The 18,579-nt window shown below is 28.6% G+C and overlaps 1 protein-coding gene across 6 annotated transcripts in view; it reads left to right on the top strand.

Annotated features, from left to right (window-relative positions):
- Positions 1–18,579, top strand: part of LOC108567417 (dual 3',5'-cyclic-AMP and -GMP phosphodiesterase 11) — a 182,912-nt gene that overhangs the window by 25,293 nt on the left and 139,040 nt on the right. For 2 of the 6 annotated variants that reach the window (XM_017927854.1, XM_017927857.1), the window contains exon 1: positions 6,414–6,631. The exons of the other annotated variants lie outside the window; for them this stretch is intronic. In XM_017927854.1, the coding sequence (XP_017783343.1) occupies positions 6,586–6,631 (46 nt within the window). In that variant the 5' untranslated portion in view covers positions 6,414–6,585. Of the gene's footprint in view, positions 1–6,413; positions 6,632–18,579 lie in introns of those variants that run through there. 6 annotated transcript variants of the gene reach the window in all.

The raw sequence follows: 18,579 nt of genomic DNA on the forward strand, positions 1-18,579 counted from the left end.
ATTTCTATTGTCGGGATTTAGATATAGACCCAATCTATATCTCACAGTAGGATTTCAAATGTCGGGAATTTAATTGTCGAAACTTTGGTTGTCGAGATTTCGATAGACCCGACCCATATCTCACAGTAGTATTTCAAATGTCGGGAATTTGATTGTCGGAATTTCGGTTGTCGGGATTTCGATATAGACACATACCTCACATAGTAAGGGATTCCGGCAATTTAAAAACTAACATTATTTTAATTGAGCAAAATAAAAAATACATTCTCTTCTGTGCGGTTTTAAAGTCCTCGATTATTCCGGTTTCAAAGAATCCGGTTCGAAATCGATTATCCGGGTTTTGCGACGTATTGCTGTAATTAAACAAACCAGAGATAATCAAGCAGGGAGTTCAATTGTTATACAGTTGGCGCTGCAGTAATTCAGCCCTTGTGGACGAGCCGGCACTGGTTCGAACGTATCAAACCGCTGACACAGTGACACATATCCAGCAAATGTTGCATCGCACTGTAAATAAAAAAAACATGTTGTTTTACAAATGCGCATTCTGAAACTATTTATAATAATTGTGTCGTGTAAACATTTCATTTGAATCAGTGCAGTTGATGTCATCCTGACCCACAATTTAACAATTAGATTACGCACTTCCGCCTGAAACAACGTTAACCAAAACCTTCCAAGCAAAAAGCACACCACTTCAAAACAACACAAAAAAATTCCATATTTTCCTCCTCTCTTAATTAAACAATTCCAGACTGTAATCAAATTTCCTGCGTTTTAAATGAACACAAAAATTTAATTAAGCGAAAACTTTAAATTAACAACTTCCATTTCTAATTTGCGTGTTAAAACAAAGGCTGAAATTTAATTTAAGCCATTTCATTTCGCATTCTGCTCTAGATTATGCGAAGAAAATGGTTAAAAAGGAATTCGCGAAATTCATACATCTGCTGCTGGAAACGAATCTCAACCAATTATTTCTGTTCTTTGTTCTCTTGGTATTACGTGCAGATTTGTCGCTTGGTGGAAAACTCTTCGGTCTATAAATAGTTGACGGAAGTGGAGCGCATTGGAAAACAATTTGAGGGTGGAAGCGAGCAGTGCAGTTAGAACAATTTTCCGAGTGGAAAATATGTTTTTTTTTTTGGATCGATAATCTGGAAAACTGATCATCGTTTCTTTGTTATATTGAGAGTGGAATAAAAAAGTAAATGGTTTGCGGCCACTTCGAAACGTGGATTTTATTTCGTGGAGTTTACGTGACTGAAGGTTTCTAAGTACCAAATGCACTGTTTGTTTTATTGCTTTTTCAATGAGTGCGGAATGCGGAAGGTCTGTAGTTCTTTTTTTTTACTACTATACGAAGGTGAAACATTTAATTTGTATTTATTTTCTTCTTGATTTTGTACGTCACAAATCTTAGGAATTTCATAGCAAATCGTTGTAAAACTTATAAACAAAATTTATTTTACTTTTCTTATAATGAAAGACATTTTTTTTGTAAAGTAACAAAATTCAATTTAACATAAACTTTAACATTTCCTAAAATTATTTACAAACAAAGAAAATTTTGAATTTATTACCAATCACTGTATATTTACTTAAGTAAAATTATACCTTGCGTATGAAGAAAAAGTTAATTTTATAATAATTGAAGAAAGTTCAAAAAAATATACAAAATTTATTTTTTTTTAAACATGATTTGTTTTAAAATTACTAATTATTATTGTATGAACATCTCGAATTAACAATGATTTTGCAAAATAAATTGAATAATTGCGTCAGTATAAAATTATTCAAATTTTTATATATTTTTATTTTTTTCATTTAAATAATTAACATTTTTTTTACAAAATTAATTGAAGAATTATAAATTTTACACGTTTCCATTTTAAAATTAACTTCATTTGCAATTACTTTGAAATGCATTTCTGCATACATAATTCAAAACAAACTTCAATATTAATCATAATGATTGCATCATGATTCTTCAAAAATAAATTAAAGAATAATAATGGATAGTATACAATTATACATGTTTTCATTTAGAATTACTTAACCCGTAAGTACTACGGATGGGTCAGACTGACCTACATGATATTTATTTTTATTCGCATTTCTACATCCAAAAGAAAGAGTTGTTTTTGGTCCAAGCAAGAGAGACAAGAAAACAACAACGTTTTGTGACATATGCAAAAAACCAATTTGTTCTACTTGCTCAAAAAAAATATCCAGATTGTTATGAGCAATAAAATCTGTTTTAAATTGTATTTGTTGTATTTTTTAAATAGTTAATAAACGGGTTACTTTGACCCATAGGATGTGTTTCATATATGTGTCCATGGTGGTTACGGGTTACATATTGAATTACTTTCAAATGCATTTCTTCAAACATGATTCAACACAAAACTCAATACACTTGGTTCTCTTTTTATGCGGTAGATACGAAAACGCATAAAAATAAATCGCACAAAAAAAGACTAGACACACGTATAAAAATAAAGCTTATGTTCCATATTTTTTTAAAACCGCATAAAACTAAATCAATGAGTTACAATATACCGAAAATCGCATAAAAAAAGGTTTATTAAATTTCAGAAAAATAATTAGTCTTACTTCTGAAATGTTTATTCATAATTTTATAAAAACGTTAACAATCATAAACAAGTTTATTAAATTTCAGAAAAATATAATATTAACGTATTTCTTCTAAATTTATACGGAAAATTTTTACAAAAAAAAATATAGAAATTTTTTATGAAAGTTAATCTTTCTTCACATTTTTTTCTTTACTGATTCGAAATCACTTTCATCACTAGAAGAGATAATCAGCAAATCAGATGTCCTGAAGACAATCATTCTTCAAAAGTAAAATTAGTCTCAACTTCGCATGTTGATTTTTTTCCCTTTGACAATATAATCAGTGATTAAACTTTGCGATGGCTTTGCTATTTTTTGTACAATTCCTGATATCCAGAAATGCAATTCTGAAGTTCGCGTTGAAACTTGAATGCTCGTTCAGAACTATCATCTTTTTCGATGAAATGGTTTACCAAAAATAAATCCGTAAGTACTACCGATGGGTCAGACTGACCTACCTGATATTTGTTTTGATTCTCATTCCTACATCCAAAGAGATGTTTTGTTTTCAAGCAAAAGCATCAACGAAACAGCAACGTTTTGTGATATAAGCAAAAGAGCAACTTGCTAACAAAAAGTTGCCCGAATTGTTTTGAGTAATAAAATCACTTTTAAACGATGTTGAATTCGTGTTTGTTGTATTTTTTTAATATTTAATAAACGGGTTATTTTGACCCAAAATTGGTACTTGTGTTTCATTTGTTTGTCTATGATTAAATATTGAATGAATAATAACTTTCAAACGCAATAATTCAAGCATGATTCAACATAATCTTTAATATTAATCATAATGATTGCATCCTGAATTGTCTATGATTCTTCACAAATAAATTGAAGAATTATAGTGGACAGAATAGAAAAAAACTCGAATAAATTGGTGACTCTTACAATGTAGCATAACGTTGATATGACATCATCATCTCGTTTGGTCTCAAATTGCAAATATCATTTGGTTTTCGTTTCTTCATCTGCTCTTGTTGTTGTCAATTTAATTTTATTATTATTATTTTTTGTATTCTAAATTGTTATTACTACGTACGTATAACTATGAAACAGCGAAAACGTAATTGCGTTTTGCCAGCAGCAATTTTCCATTATGCAACCGCGGCCCGCAAAATTACTTCTCTGTGTGTGCAATAAACTTCACCTAATTCCAGTAATTGTCGTCGTCCCATTATTAAATGTACCAATGCGAGTTCATTCATCGAGTTGAATTTGTTCATTCAACACATTTCAAATTCATTCTACACATTTCAACTATTTAACGTTTGCTAGAGAAGATAAATTAAACGTGGTTTATGTTTTCCCAATTCTCTAATTGTATTTTAATGAATGCTTAAATCAATCGATATTTACGTTAATTCTGCGAACTTAAACTTAAGGAATCAATATGGCTTCTTGGATTTCTAAATGTTTATTTTATCGAATTATATTTTGATGTTTGTCCTTCTTACTTATATAATTAACTAATTTATTTATTTTTTTACCAAATATGTTATATACATTAATTGATACTTGTCAATTTACTTGGAAAATGTTGATTAATAACTATTGATCATAGGTTTTTTTTTAAATTAATTAATTTCTCTAAAAAATAAACTAGTATTTGGAAATGATTGCAAGAAATATATGTATTTAAAATTATTTATTGTATACACTAATTTATACTTGTCAAATGTTGATTCAAAACGATTTGTCATAGATCTTTGAAATTAATTAATTTGTCAAAAAATCTGCAGCATAAACTAATCATTGAATTATACTTACCAAGTAACAATTGAAGTAGAAGTAACAAGTACTATTATAGTAATACTTCGCATAGTGCAGCTTGGTTCAGTGCGGATCCAATATAGTAAATTTGAAAGTAAACTAAAATATAAATATATTTTTAGTACACATAATGATTTTTTAATCCACAATATGTATTTTCTCCCTTTATACAATGAATTCTTTTTGTATGCTGTTTATTTTCTACGGTTAAAGTCTTCGATTAGTTCGGTTTTAAAGAGTGCGGAATTGATTACTCGCAGTATTGGAAATATGTCGTAAACAGTAATTGGCAAGTTACTTGACAAATAATTAATGAAAATTATATTTTGTTATAAGTTTTTTTTCTTTTTATTTTCCAATGGATTTGTAAATTATAGGTGATAAATTTATACCAAGCACATCATAAAATACGAATATTTTAGATAATAAAGGTCAAGTTGATAATTTTTAGTGATTTTGATGATGTTCATAGTAAATGTGTGAACAAGCAGATAACTTAAGAATTTTATGAATTGAAGTAGTATTTTTTGTTTGTAATTTATGATGGAATAATTCGGTTTACATTGACAAATTATGTTCTATAACCTAAATTCTACTTAGTCTTCTTTATGTAAGTCAATGTGATTAGCTCTTGCCTGGATTTTCATAGATAAATAACTTATGAATTTTATGAATTGAAGTGATATTTTTTGTTTCTATTTTATGATCGAATAATTCGGTTTACGACCAACCTTTAAAAATCAAATTATGTTCGATAACCGAAATTTTACTTTGTCTTCTTTATGTAAGTCAACGTGATTAGCTTTTGCCTGGATTTTCATTGATAAATAACTTATGAATTTTAAGAATTGAAGTAGCATTTTTTGTTCGTATTTTACAAACAAATAATTCAGTTTACGACCAACCTTTAAAAACAAATTATGTTTGATAACCCAAATTCTACTTTGTCTTCTTTATGTAAGTCAGCGTGATTAGCTTTTGCCTGGATTTTCATTGATAAATAACTTAGTAATTTTATGAATTGATGTTGTATTTATTGTTTGAATTTACGAATTACGATTGATCAATTCGGTTTACGAACAAACTATTTTCGAAACTAAAATTCATAGTCCTCTTTATATAGTCTAGTCAGCAAGGTTAGTTTTTTGCCTGGATTTTCATACATTTGTTAAATATTAATATAATGATTGTCGTTTCTATAACGTTTTTACAAGATAAATTTCAAAATAAAATAAATTAAGTCTTAAATACAGTTTATTAGCTGTACATATCGAAAAGATGATGACAATCGCAGTGAAATACATCATTCCGATATTTCATATGAATTTAATTGAGTATTTACATGCAATTATTCGCGTTTCTAAAACCGCAGCAAACATCCCAAATCGTCAGTAAATATTAATTACACTTTTAGTTTAAATGGAACGACCGTTCCAAATATGAAAATACACGAAATGTTTAATTGAATCAATAGAATGGGCCGTTGACCTGCATGATTAACTCCCACATAGCGTATTCAAATTTCAACACAACAACAGACAGACACGGCGATTTCTAATTTGACGTTTTTCGTATCATTACACATTACGCAGCAGAACGAAATTCCGCTCGAGCCGAACGCACTTGCAAGCCGTCAATTACGTAAGAGCATCGATAGAATTTCGCGCCTTTTATTTAGTTCTGTTTCAAATCTATCTCGTGTGTTGTTGTTTTTTTGTTGTTGTTGTTTTTAAGTGCGTTTTAAAGTGGAGAGAGAAAAATAATGTTATTATGTGAAAAGTATGACTCGAACGTAGTTTATGATGTTTGATAATGGCATTAGTAATTGCTAGGATACGAATATAAATAAATAACAAAACATTGCGTTGTTGCAGTCACGTTCGGAGCGGTGTCTAGTTCGTACGGATTTCGTGTGTTCGAGAAGTGTTTGGGTTTGAAATTAAAACGTAATTAATGCCAATAATATATAACGAAGACTTCTTGAAGCGAGTACCACCATACACACACCAGTACTACCAGTTTGGTGTGAAACGTGTGCGACGAAACGCGCGTCACGGATTTCTTTTCTGTACGTTTTCCTATGTGTCATGAGAGAGACGCTCGCGCGCGGGAAGTGTTGCTGCTGCCTTTTGGGATAACAATTTCTGCTGAGGATTCGAAGCTATAATAAATACTATGTCTTTCTCAAGGAAAAATGTCAACTTGCCTCCGTTGGATTTAAGTGAGTTTTAATTGCATTGTTTAATTGCAAAAACGAGCTGCATTTTTTTTTCTTTATTATTTTCCTATCTATTTATAGAAGTAGCGAATGCATTCAAACGATACGGAATTATTGCAGTTTGAATATGTTTTCTGTTGCATATAGTGACCGTCGGATTTCCTGTGCAAAAGTGTTTGTATACAATTAATGCATTAGATTCTTGACGCCCATACTCTAAGTGGGATATAGTATTTGAACTGTAATCAGCACTTCATTGATTACCTTTTTCAAGGTTAACTGTATATTTCGTTTGTTTTTCTTTGGCTCGGATTCAGTGGCAACGTGATTAACTTTAAATAGAAAGTTAAATTCGTTTGTTTTTTTAATTACATAATTACAAATGGATTTAGCTGAAGGTGAATTGTAAAGGACGATCAAACTGATTGATAAAAATCCGTTTCCGGTGAGATTTTGTGCATCGAATAGTGATTTCGGTCAGTTCAAATCTATTTTTTTTAAATGAAAATAAAAAATGTATCTAATTCATTCATAAGTTTTGAAATACCTTAAAATCATTGTATGTATGTTAACGATAGCTAAATTTAATTAATTAAATTAACTAATTGGTCGATAGTTAACTGTAAAGATTGATTTATTAGTTTCCGGTAAAAATCTAATTGTAATTTCGATTAAAAGAAAGTTTTCCGTGAAAATTGATGATTTATGAAAGATAAATGTTTTCTATGAATATTGAGGATTTAGTTTAATTCAGATTATTGTAACTTTCGTTAATGAAAGTTAAATTAAATATTTACAAATGGTTTTGTAAAGGACGATTGAACTGATTGATAAAAATCGATTTCCGATGAGATTTAGTGCATCGACATGTGATTTATGTCTGTTCAAATCTATTTATTTTTAATGAAAATAACAGATTTATCCCCTTCATTCATCGATTCAAAACTTAGAAACCTCATATCCGCATTATTATCATGGTTCAACATGTGGCGTCTGATTCATCCCACGCCTCTACCCTTCAATCATTATCTTGGTTCAATATATGACGTCTGAAAATAAACCTTTCGACAACAAAACTCCTTTTTCCCTATCAACGCATTGTCACCCCATGTTACCTTCTCATATACCCATCGTCTCTAAGAATCACAGATTTAACCCATGCCTCTACCCATCAATCATCGATTCAAAACTTAGAAAACCTCATAACCGCATTCAACCTCCTATCAACAGCAAAACTCCTTGTTCCCTATCATCGCATTGTCACTCCATGTTACTTTAGGGAACCTTCTCATATACACATCGCATCTAGGAATCCTCCTCGACCCAAAACTTAATCCCAATTCCTATTCCAAATATCTCGAAACTAAATCTAGGTTGTGAACATAAAACTTCTATTAACTAATCCTTGACGGTTTCCTCTTTCTTTTCCCAATGCTGAAGTCCTGAAAACCTTTCCGTGTCTGAGTCTTCTGCCTTTCGCATCCACGCGAAAATTCAACATGCTAATAACCCACTCTATAACCCACCTAATGGCATTCTTTATACAAAGACCTTAAATAAATCTTTCCTTTCCAAATTCTGTAGCCCTCGAAATCAAAATATCCTTCCCAAATACAAGTATCCCACGTGTACCCTAATTTATATTGTCCTTATTAGTATGTCCTTTTTTGTTTGTTTATTATTGTATATATTTATTGTTTTGTACATCATAATTAATGTTGACCAAGGTCAATATTCCTTTGACCAGTTTTAGAATTGTATTAGAATTTTTTCTTAGTGGGTGAGAATTTATATTCGATTATATTTCATATTTTGAGTTGTTTCTTTTTTTATAAATCATTTTATTGTTTTATTTCTTTCCTTTTTTTGTATTATGGATGTAATTTTCATTATGCTTCTTCTGGCCAAAAAGTCTATTCTATTCTATCACAGATTTATTTAATACAATAATTCATTCATAAGTGTTAAAACGGCTTAAGATTATAAGTTCGTAAAGGTAGTTAAATTGTAAAGATTAATGGAAAAAACCGTTTCTTGAGAGAATCTAATGGTAATTGCGGTTATTATTAATTATACTTTTTATTCTGTAATTTTGTTAATGAAAGTTTTTTTTTTATTTTTTCAATTAAATATTTACAAATGGTTTTGGCTGAAGGTGATTTGTAAAGGACGATCGAACTGATCGATAACAATTCGTTTCCATTGAGAATTAGTACATCAAATTGTGATTTCAGTTAAAGATTAAAGTTTTCCATGGAGATCAAGAATCAAGGATTTATTTAAATATTGAAAATAGCTTAAAATCATTAAAAGTTTCTTAATGAAAGTTAAAATTATTGCATAATTACAAATGGTGTTAATTGAAAGTGAACTATTTAATGCAAATCGGTTTCCGGTGAGAATCGAAATGCTCATGAATGAATATGAGTTTGAAAACAATTTAAGATCATCGTATGTTTTGGACACGAGCCAATATCATAAATAATCTGAGTACTGTAATTGTGGCTATAAATGTTTGAAAACTGATGGAAATACTAATAAAACATCTTTAGATCATCATTCAAATTGATTTCTTAATTTCATACTTTGACATTTCCAAGATTTACATTTTTTTTTTGGTAGGTTTTTGATTTTTTTAAATCACTCGTTTTTCTGTTATATTCATGATTCAACTAACAATTTTAACTTTTATCTAAAATTTGTAATAATCTAAAGGTTAACATTTACTTATATTTTCAAAAGTTAAGCAATATATTTTCTAAATTTTATTGGAATGGATGATATTTTATAAGAGGAATAATTTACTACAGTAATTATAAATTATAAATAAAGGGAAATTTTCAATATATTTGTAACTGAAAAATGAAATTAATACGACTAACACCTTCTATTTTTAACTATTTGTTATCAAATGTTTATGAATTGAGGTAAATACAAATTTAAAAGTAATATAATTATCATAATATTGAATTAAGTGTAAATAATACGTAAACGTAATAGTTTAAAGTCAATAGTAATATTGTATTGGTTAAATGTTGGGGGGCGGATGTGAAACGGTGTAATCTGTAACTGAATCCCGCAACAGTAGTTAAGGAAACACTTCGTCGCTTGACAAACAACAGGTCTTGGAAAAGCAATATCACAGCCCCGAGAGCGTGCAACTCCAGTAGTTTCGAATTGGAAATAACAATATATGGAACAATACACACTTGCACAAACTATGTGAAATTGCAAATTGTAGAGAGACGTGAGGAATTAATGTTTGTATAAATTTAGGAGTTGCAATATAAATTAATATATACATGTAAATATATTAACACAATAGGAAAACTACAATATATTAGTATATTTATATTGAAAAATATTTAACACGAATGATCAAAATTTCTGAAATTTCTACATAATTTAATGCAAATAAGACTTTGTGGTACGAAATAGGATCAAATTTATCAATGATTTTCAAATAAATTATAATATGTATATAAATATATAGAATTTTGGATGTTAGTTATTAAATATTTGCAAAACTTCACACTCATTTAATAGTTGGGTACACATTTTTGAAGAAAACATAGTTTAGATTTTTGAGTAATAATATAAATTTCTTCTAATTGTATTTAGAACATTTATTTGACATAATTTCCCTAAATACTAATAATACAGAGATAATTCGGATACATTCATTAATAATAAATCACAAGGAAGCAAAAGAAAATCCACTTCAACTATGCAACAGGAAGAAAACCATGTATACGAATTATTTAAACATGAGATTCAGAAATAAATGTAGACGTCTTTGAGTGTAGGATTTATCTCTTCTTTTCTTGTTAAAATTCCTAATAAATATAATTACAACTGTCATTAATAAATATTGATTTTTTTTTCAATGAATTTGAAGGACAATTCTATTATTTTCTGTATAAATAAAAATTAAGAGCCCTTTGGTTTCAATTGGTGACTAATAAAGATTTTTTTATTATTATTAAAAATTAAGAATATTTTTCAAAATTTGTAGTAAATTTGTTGAATGAATGATTTGTTTGTGAAATTGTATTAATTATATTTTAAATTTTCTGTATTTTGAATCAGTGTTGAAGTTAAATCTTCTGTGTGCAAATAAATTCATATTTTGTAGTTTTAAAATTATGTCAATTTATTTGTCAAATGATATTATTTAGATAATTGCTGAAGTTGATCTTTCTTTGTAAAAAAAATACATGTTATAGTTTCTCGTTTGTGTTCATATCTTATAGTTTTTCTAATGTATTTAGTTATTTGAGAAATGCTCTTATTTCGATTATTGCTGAAGTTGATTCATTTTGGTGTAAACTAAATCATGATTACATTAATTTATTTTAAAATTTCTGTTATTTCGATAATTTATGAACGTGATACTTTTCAGTGCAAGAAATTTCTATTTGTATTAAGTTATGTAGATTTTTTCATATAAATATATTATATTAATTGATTTGAAAATGTCTGTTAATTCAACCATAGATAAAGTTGATCATATTTAATTCAACATATTTGTATTAAATTATGTAGAAATTGCTGAAATTTCGATCATTCTTTTTCATTATTGTTCGTATAATTAAACTAATATATTATAGTTTTCTCATAAAGTTAATCCTCTTTAGTGCAACAAATTCATACTTGTAGCAAATTATGTAAAAATTACTGAAATTTCGATAATTCTTTATGTTCATTAGTTTTCGTATTAATAAACTAAAATATTGTAGTTTTTCCTATTATATACATTTATATGAAAATTTTCATTGATAAAGTTGATCCTATTTGGTGCAAACAAATTCAATGACTTATTTGAAAAATTCTGTTAATTCGATTATTATTTTTCGAGAAAACTTATATTTTTTAGTTTTTCCGTTTGTTTTAATTACAATTTATGTGTTGTTGCCATCATTGTTGATTTTGCATTAATTTCTTTGAACATTGTTGTAACTTCGTTTATTATTGAAGATGTTTATTTTTCACTGCATTCTTATTTCCAATTGTTTTCATTTATCAAAAAAAATCATTGCTGAAGTTGACTCATTCATTATTGTATTTATTATCAAGTTGCAGTTATTCCGATCATTGTTGAAATTGTTTTTCTTATAATCACGTTCAAATTTCTTAGTTTTCCTATTGTGTTAATTTATTTGTGAACTATTGAAGTGGAAGAAAAGTTTTGCAATGTCATAGCATAATGTACGTTCGTATGAATATTGAGTAAGTTCCTTTGAATGTCGAGTACGTTAGTATGAAAACCTATATCTATTAAATTCTGTCTATGGTTTTTTTTAACAAAATTTCAATACAATTTTCTTGTAAAAAAATATCCAATATATTTATGAATTAAAATTTCAATTTATTTTTTTTATCATCATTATAAATTGTAATTTTTTTAATTTTATAAGAATTGTATACTCATTCATCAAAGCTAATTGTATAAAATGTAGAGTGTACGTTCGTATGAACATTAAGTACGTTCCTCTAAACATCGAGTACGTTAGTATCAACACCTCAGTCTGTAATTTTTAATTTATCTGAAAATTTCCATTGAGTTGACTCATTTTCGTTCAAAGCCATTCATTATTGTAGTTTTTTAATTGTGTTCATTTAATATCAACTTACGTTTATTCCGATCATTGTTAATAATTGCTCTTATTTGGATCATTGTTAAAATTGATTTCTTTTTTCGTACAATCATATTTCGTAGTTTTCCTATTGTGTTAATTTATTTGTGAACTGTTGGAGCGGAAGAAAAGTTTTGCAACGAGTTGAAATCTGTTTTCGAATGTGATCTCATGCGGAACAGAAGAAAGAGAGAAAAAAAAACTAGAGATCAATTTACGTGGGTGAAGCAACAGCTTCGACGATCCGGGGCGGATGGATGAATCCGCATCGGGTCTGAAAATCCTCACTCAAATGGGTCATGTTTGGTATGCACACATTCAAACACACACACAAAACCAGGAGGCGAGGAACGGTAATAACATAGATATAAAAAAAAAAGAGTTCGCACTCTGAAACGTCCATATATTTGTGTACGTATGTATATATATACTCTCTGCGGTTTGCGAATCTAATCTAGGATTTTCCCATTGAAATCCACGTTATATATCTCTCTCCCTTCATCTCCGGCTTCGGAATAAACACAAATACTACGTGCGTTTGCCGGTGTGTTTGTTTGGTTGTGTGTTCCTCGGCCAAGCAAAATATCCAATATCCATCCGCGTATTGATCACATTTTCCCCATTTCGGGACGTTCCATAATTGCCGACAGATTCTTCTAACTGTGTCCTGAATATAACTGCTCTGAACTTTTACTGGGGGACCGTCAAACTTTTATTATTACAGTCATCGTAATAATCGTAATCATATTTTCGTTTTCCTCAATTAAAAGTTATGGAAGCGACGCGTTTAATCCTCGTACAATAACAACACGAAACTTCGGTGCATGCAGCCGGTTCTTAATTGCCACAACGCACGTGCAAATTACTCAGTAAATAACTCTATCAAATTCAACTGCTATCATAATTTATTAATAAATATACCTATGTTTTTGTATCTGCATTGAAAACATTCATGGCATTGCTATTATCTATTCAATCAGAAGATAATTAATATGTTATTACAGGGTGAACTGCAACTTTTCAGAATACTGTATTTTTTTTATTAGAAATTGGATTTTATTGAACCACAAGCAAAAAATGTTGGAAAATAATATTTTTTTAAAAATTAATTTCAAATTTTTGATATGGACGCCTTGAGCTCGAACTATAGCTCTGAGTTGGTCGACAAGCGCGTTACACGCTGCATGAACGTAAACCTACGAAATCTTCCTCCATTCATGAAGAATTGCTTTATTGAACACATTAACACTCTGGCATATTTTAATACTGATATTGGCCTATAAAATGACCCATATCGAGAAGGTCACAGTGGAGGCTGTGTCATAGTGGAGGCAACTGTGCAGTCGAAATGAAGTGTGGAATGTTGTCTCTCAGCAATTGTTGGTTTTCGTGTGCTTTGTGTGATGGTGCAGAATATTCTTGAAACGTCCATTCTTTCTGACTGAAATGTTTGGTAGCCCACGGCTTCAGAACAACTTCCAATACTTTTTCGTAGTAGACATTCACATTAACATTGACGCCTCGGTTCAAAAACACCAACGGAGAGTGACAACGGCCGTCACAGCCTCCCAAACTAGCACCGTTTGACTTCATGTGGTCGTTCGAATGTCTAAATTTTCGTTTGATCTCTCTTCTAAGTAAATTCGATCATTTTTATTGATTACGAATTTTTCAATTGAGACAATTTTCTTATCAGACAAGCCGGTTTGGCAATTTAACATCGGTGAGATTTTGTCCTTTTTGGAACTTGTAAGGCTTCATTTGAGTTCGATTTTGAGTATTTATTGCATGGTATATGTTCAGCTGAGTTGTCATTTGTCTTCCACTGCGTCGCGGATTTCATTCAATTCGAGCCTTTAAATTTCTGAACCACTTCTACCACAGATTTAGCTTTTTTTCCGACCACCAAAATAGCATTTTGTAATACTACTAGATTTATTCACATCAAGGTGTTCTTTTGGTTTTCCGCTCAAATATTGGGCTATTACACTATTACGTTTGAATTCCATCACTGATAACTTTTTTCCAAAAAAATTGTAATGCAAGCGCTTCTGCAGGCTTGTAAACAATAAAATCAGCTATTATTAGGCAAAATATGGACACAACATTGCCAACGGTTCAAAAGTTATATCAGTTTTAAGTTGGTTGCAGTTCAATTGGGCCATTCTGTTATTTGTCTATAGTTTTCAAAACAAAATCTTAATAAAAGTTGATCAAATGCAATATTTGAAAATAAAATTTATCGTCTCCCCAATATATTTATTTATAATTGTACCCAATTTATCATATTTTCTAATTAAAAAAAAAGCGATAAAGATGAAGTATTTCACAAGTTTTCCAATTTTTTTTGTACATATTTTTCTTCTAACCAAAGTATTGTTTATTTTTTAGTTTATATCACACAATCCATTTGAAAGTTAGGTATGTCAAATGTCATAGCAGAATGTACGTTCATATGAATATTGAGTATGTTCCTGTGAACATCGAGTTCATTCGTATAAACACGTATGTCTATTACATTCAGTATATATTTGTTTTAGCAAAACTTCTATGGAGTTTTCTTGAACAATTTTTGTCTATCCAAAATATTTTTATTTTTTATTTTATAAATGACTAATAAATACATTTTTTTTTAATTTATAAGAGTTATATACTGATTAATATAATAACCATTTGAAAGCAAAGTTTTAGCAAAACTTGAAACTAATATTCTTATAAAAAAAATTCTATCCAAAATATTTATGAATTCAATGAATTTTATATTTTAATTTATATCATGCAATCCATTTGAAAGCTAAGTATGTAAAAGTCTGAATGTATGTACATTGAGTATGTTTCTGTGAACATCAAGTACGTTAGTGTCTAAATTCAGTCTGTGATTTTTTTAACAAAATTTCATCATAACTAAAACATATAATTTTTTTAATTTAATAAGAATTAGATTCAGATATACAATCCATTTGAAAGCTAAGTGTGTGAAATGTAATAACAGAGTATACGTGTCTATGAACATTGAGTAATTTCTTGTGAACATCGAATACGTTCGTATAAACATTTTATATTTATTACATAATACATATTTTTTAAGCTAAATTGCAATCCAAATTTTATTTTTATCCAAATTATTATAAAGTTAAGGAGATCATATTTGAGATATCAAAATAATATTATTCAAATATTTATACAATTATTATAACTTTTTGTAAACGATTACATTCTAAATTGATTGACTGAATTTTCGGTAGTTTTGAATAGCACGTAATTATCATGTAAATCGATATTTACATGTCTATTTATAATGTATTCACTGAAATAGCACTGCTTTATGCGAGTAGTCGTGTATTTATTAATAGCACCATTCAGAAGTTTGCAATAAACTTGTTATTTACGCACAAAACAAAAAATATATCTGTAATGTTTATCTAACCTACATAAAAAAATAATTTCAGGTGTAAAACATGATTTTTTTTTCATATTTACTTATTGAATTGCTAAGAAATATGTACTCATTCTTAAACAATCTATTTGAAAGCTAAGTAAGTGAAAAGCCATGGTAAAGTGTACGTTTGTATGAACATTGAGAACGTACATGTGCACATAATGTACGTTCTTATGAACATCTAGTGTCTTAATTGAAAATGCAATTGCCTTTAAATTGTATTTCTAAATGATTATGAAAACAGAGGATTCATAAAACAAAATGTATTTCTATTTGCAATTTACTACATATTCGTCAGTTATTCCTTAACCTAACAATTAAAAAAAAAACATCAGGCCATGGTCAATGCATGGATTATAAAATATAAACGCTAAAATAACCGTTATATGTTTTTTTTACCTATTTTTTTTGCTACAGAGTTGTAATAACGTACGTATCTTTCTGACGTTGTACTTTTTAAGTATTCTCCTTTCTCCCCATTAGCGCCAGATATAATGGATCAACTAGTGTAATTACATATTATAAGTTTTAAGCCTTGGCTTTAATATATTAACGAGTATTGGGAATGACATAAAACCCACAGTTTGAAACACCCATCAGACTAATGTCTTCGGGCTTCAACCAAGATAATTTCACTCCGCTTCGAAATAAGATCATAAAATGCGTATAAACTGCGTATCACTTGCATAAACCAGACGATTTACCTCTATTTTATAGCAATGCATTTTTTTTATAATCGCCGATAGAAATCGGCATGAAATCTTATTGAACATGAACAATTTCACAATAAATTATTATTTATTAATTAGTTTAGTTTCCATTGAATACGTAGGTTTTATTAACCTTTAATTACTTAAAAAGTATATTAAATTGTAAGGTTTGTTGTCTTGCTGAATAAATTTAATATTAATGAAATGAAAAAGTAACTAAAATCTGTATATAAAAAAAACTCGATGAAAATGAACATTTTTACTATAAATATTATTGATAAATTGAATTTGTATTGACTGAGAAACGTTTTCTTAACAATTTATTTTTTATATAAAAAGACATTAAATTAGAAGTATTTTTGCCTTATGTTAAAGTAAAATTAATCTTTTTGAACTTCTTTGAAATGAGATGAAAAATAAACTGAAGTTATTATGAAACGAGAAAGGAAGTAAAATCTATATAAAGGATTTTTATTCTTGAAAGGATGTGCGTTATCTGGAGAAATCGAAAGATCATTACGGGCTTTTCACGTGAACATCGTTTTTATAACGACGAGTCATATTTTTACAAGAGGGAACGTTTCCAATTAGTTTTTTTTTTCTTCTTCTCTCTTTACTCTGTAAACACATTCCCTTTTGAAATCCTCCCTATTAAAATTTCAATTGTACGAATACAGATCAAAGTGAAATATAAATATCAAAAGCTCTTCACGAAGCGTCGCGATGTGGTGTCTCCTGTTATAATTACAACATGAACATGGGAAAACGTAATGAAAATACAAGTCAAATAAATTGAAAAGAAATCAGTTCAGGTATTGTACGACGTTGTTAAATATTACCAACATTTCTTTATTTTAAAATTATGTTTTTTCATATATTTTTTTTTTGTATTACAATGTGGATGTATTTTATTATGATGAGATAATATTTGCATGTGTATATGGAAAATGCATGTTTTATGAGACGATACAATTGTGTGCAGGCAGCATTCATAAAAATGTAATAGGAAATGGAAGCCGAAAATAAATAGCGTACTTTACGAGCAATAAATAATGCATCGAAATATACTGCAGACTGAAAATGTATGAGCATTTATTAAATCGAAAGATGCCGGGCGGAAACAACGGACATGAATTTTTCAAATCCCTGTCTTTACGTACAAAGTAAAAGCAGCGTGCACCGTCTGTTTTCAGTTAACGTACATAATTTATACATAAATTGTCAAATAAAAAGCGTGTGTACGTTAATTGAATTAAACGTACTGGATGTTCATACGAACGTACACTTTGGATTAAATATTTCCTTTTAATTCTAATTAGGACATTATAATTGTATTTTCTTAAAACGAGATTTAAAAAAATAAAACTGAATCAGCAATAATAATTTCTGTTATGTTTGTTTTTTTCTAAATCGAGTTTTTGATTAAATTTCCGGAAAATACAACGGATATGAATTTTTCAGTTCCCGCTCTTTACATACAAAGTCAAAGAGAATATAGACATTTTTCAGTTAACGTACATAAGCGTATGTACATATAGTTAAAGTACATTAAGGTATATAATATATAATTACAATGCATATGTACATTAATTGAATTGCATATATTTCTTGTTATGTTCACATAAATGTTCATTTGAAGATACATTTTTCCTCAATAACAGTAATTTCTCATATTTAGATTTCAAGTAAATGAAATATTTCCATTTAATTTCAATTAGTCCATAATTAATATATTTTTAAAAATATACAGAACATGCAATAAAATTGATTACATATTTCGATTGTATTTCAATATGATATTCATGTTATTTTCTTTTCTTTTCTCAATCAAATTTTTTAATATATATTGCCGGTGGAACACTACGGACATGAATTTTTCAGATCCCGTTTTTTGCGTTCAAAATTACATACTTTTTGTAAATTAACGTACATAATGTATATATACATATTTTTAAACGTTATAATGTGTACATAGTTGAATTTTAAAGTATTACAATTGTTTTTCACATGTCTGTCGTTTTGTTCATATAAACATATTCGATTTTCATACGAACGTACACTTTGCCACGGATACAAAGATTTTTTATATACAGGTTTCAACTATTTATAAAATTTCCATTTAATTTCAATTAGTCCTTAATTAATTTGTTATCTTCTTAAAGCGAG

The sequence above is a fragment of the Nicrophorus vespilloides genome, unplaced genomic scaffold (genome assembly GCF_001412225.1).
Source record: "Nicrophorus vespilloides isolate i.1.1-1 unplaced genomic scaffold, Nicve_v1.0, whole genome shotgun sequence".
In the NCBI taxonomy this organism is placed as follows: Eukaryota; Metazoa; Arthropoda; class Insecta; order Coleoptera; family Silphidae; genus Nicrophorus; species Nicrophorus vespilloides.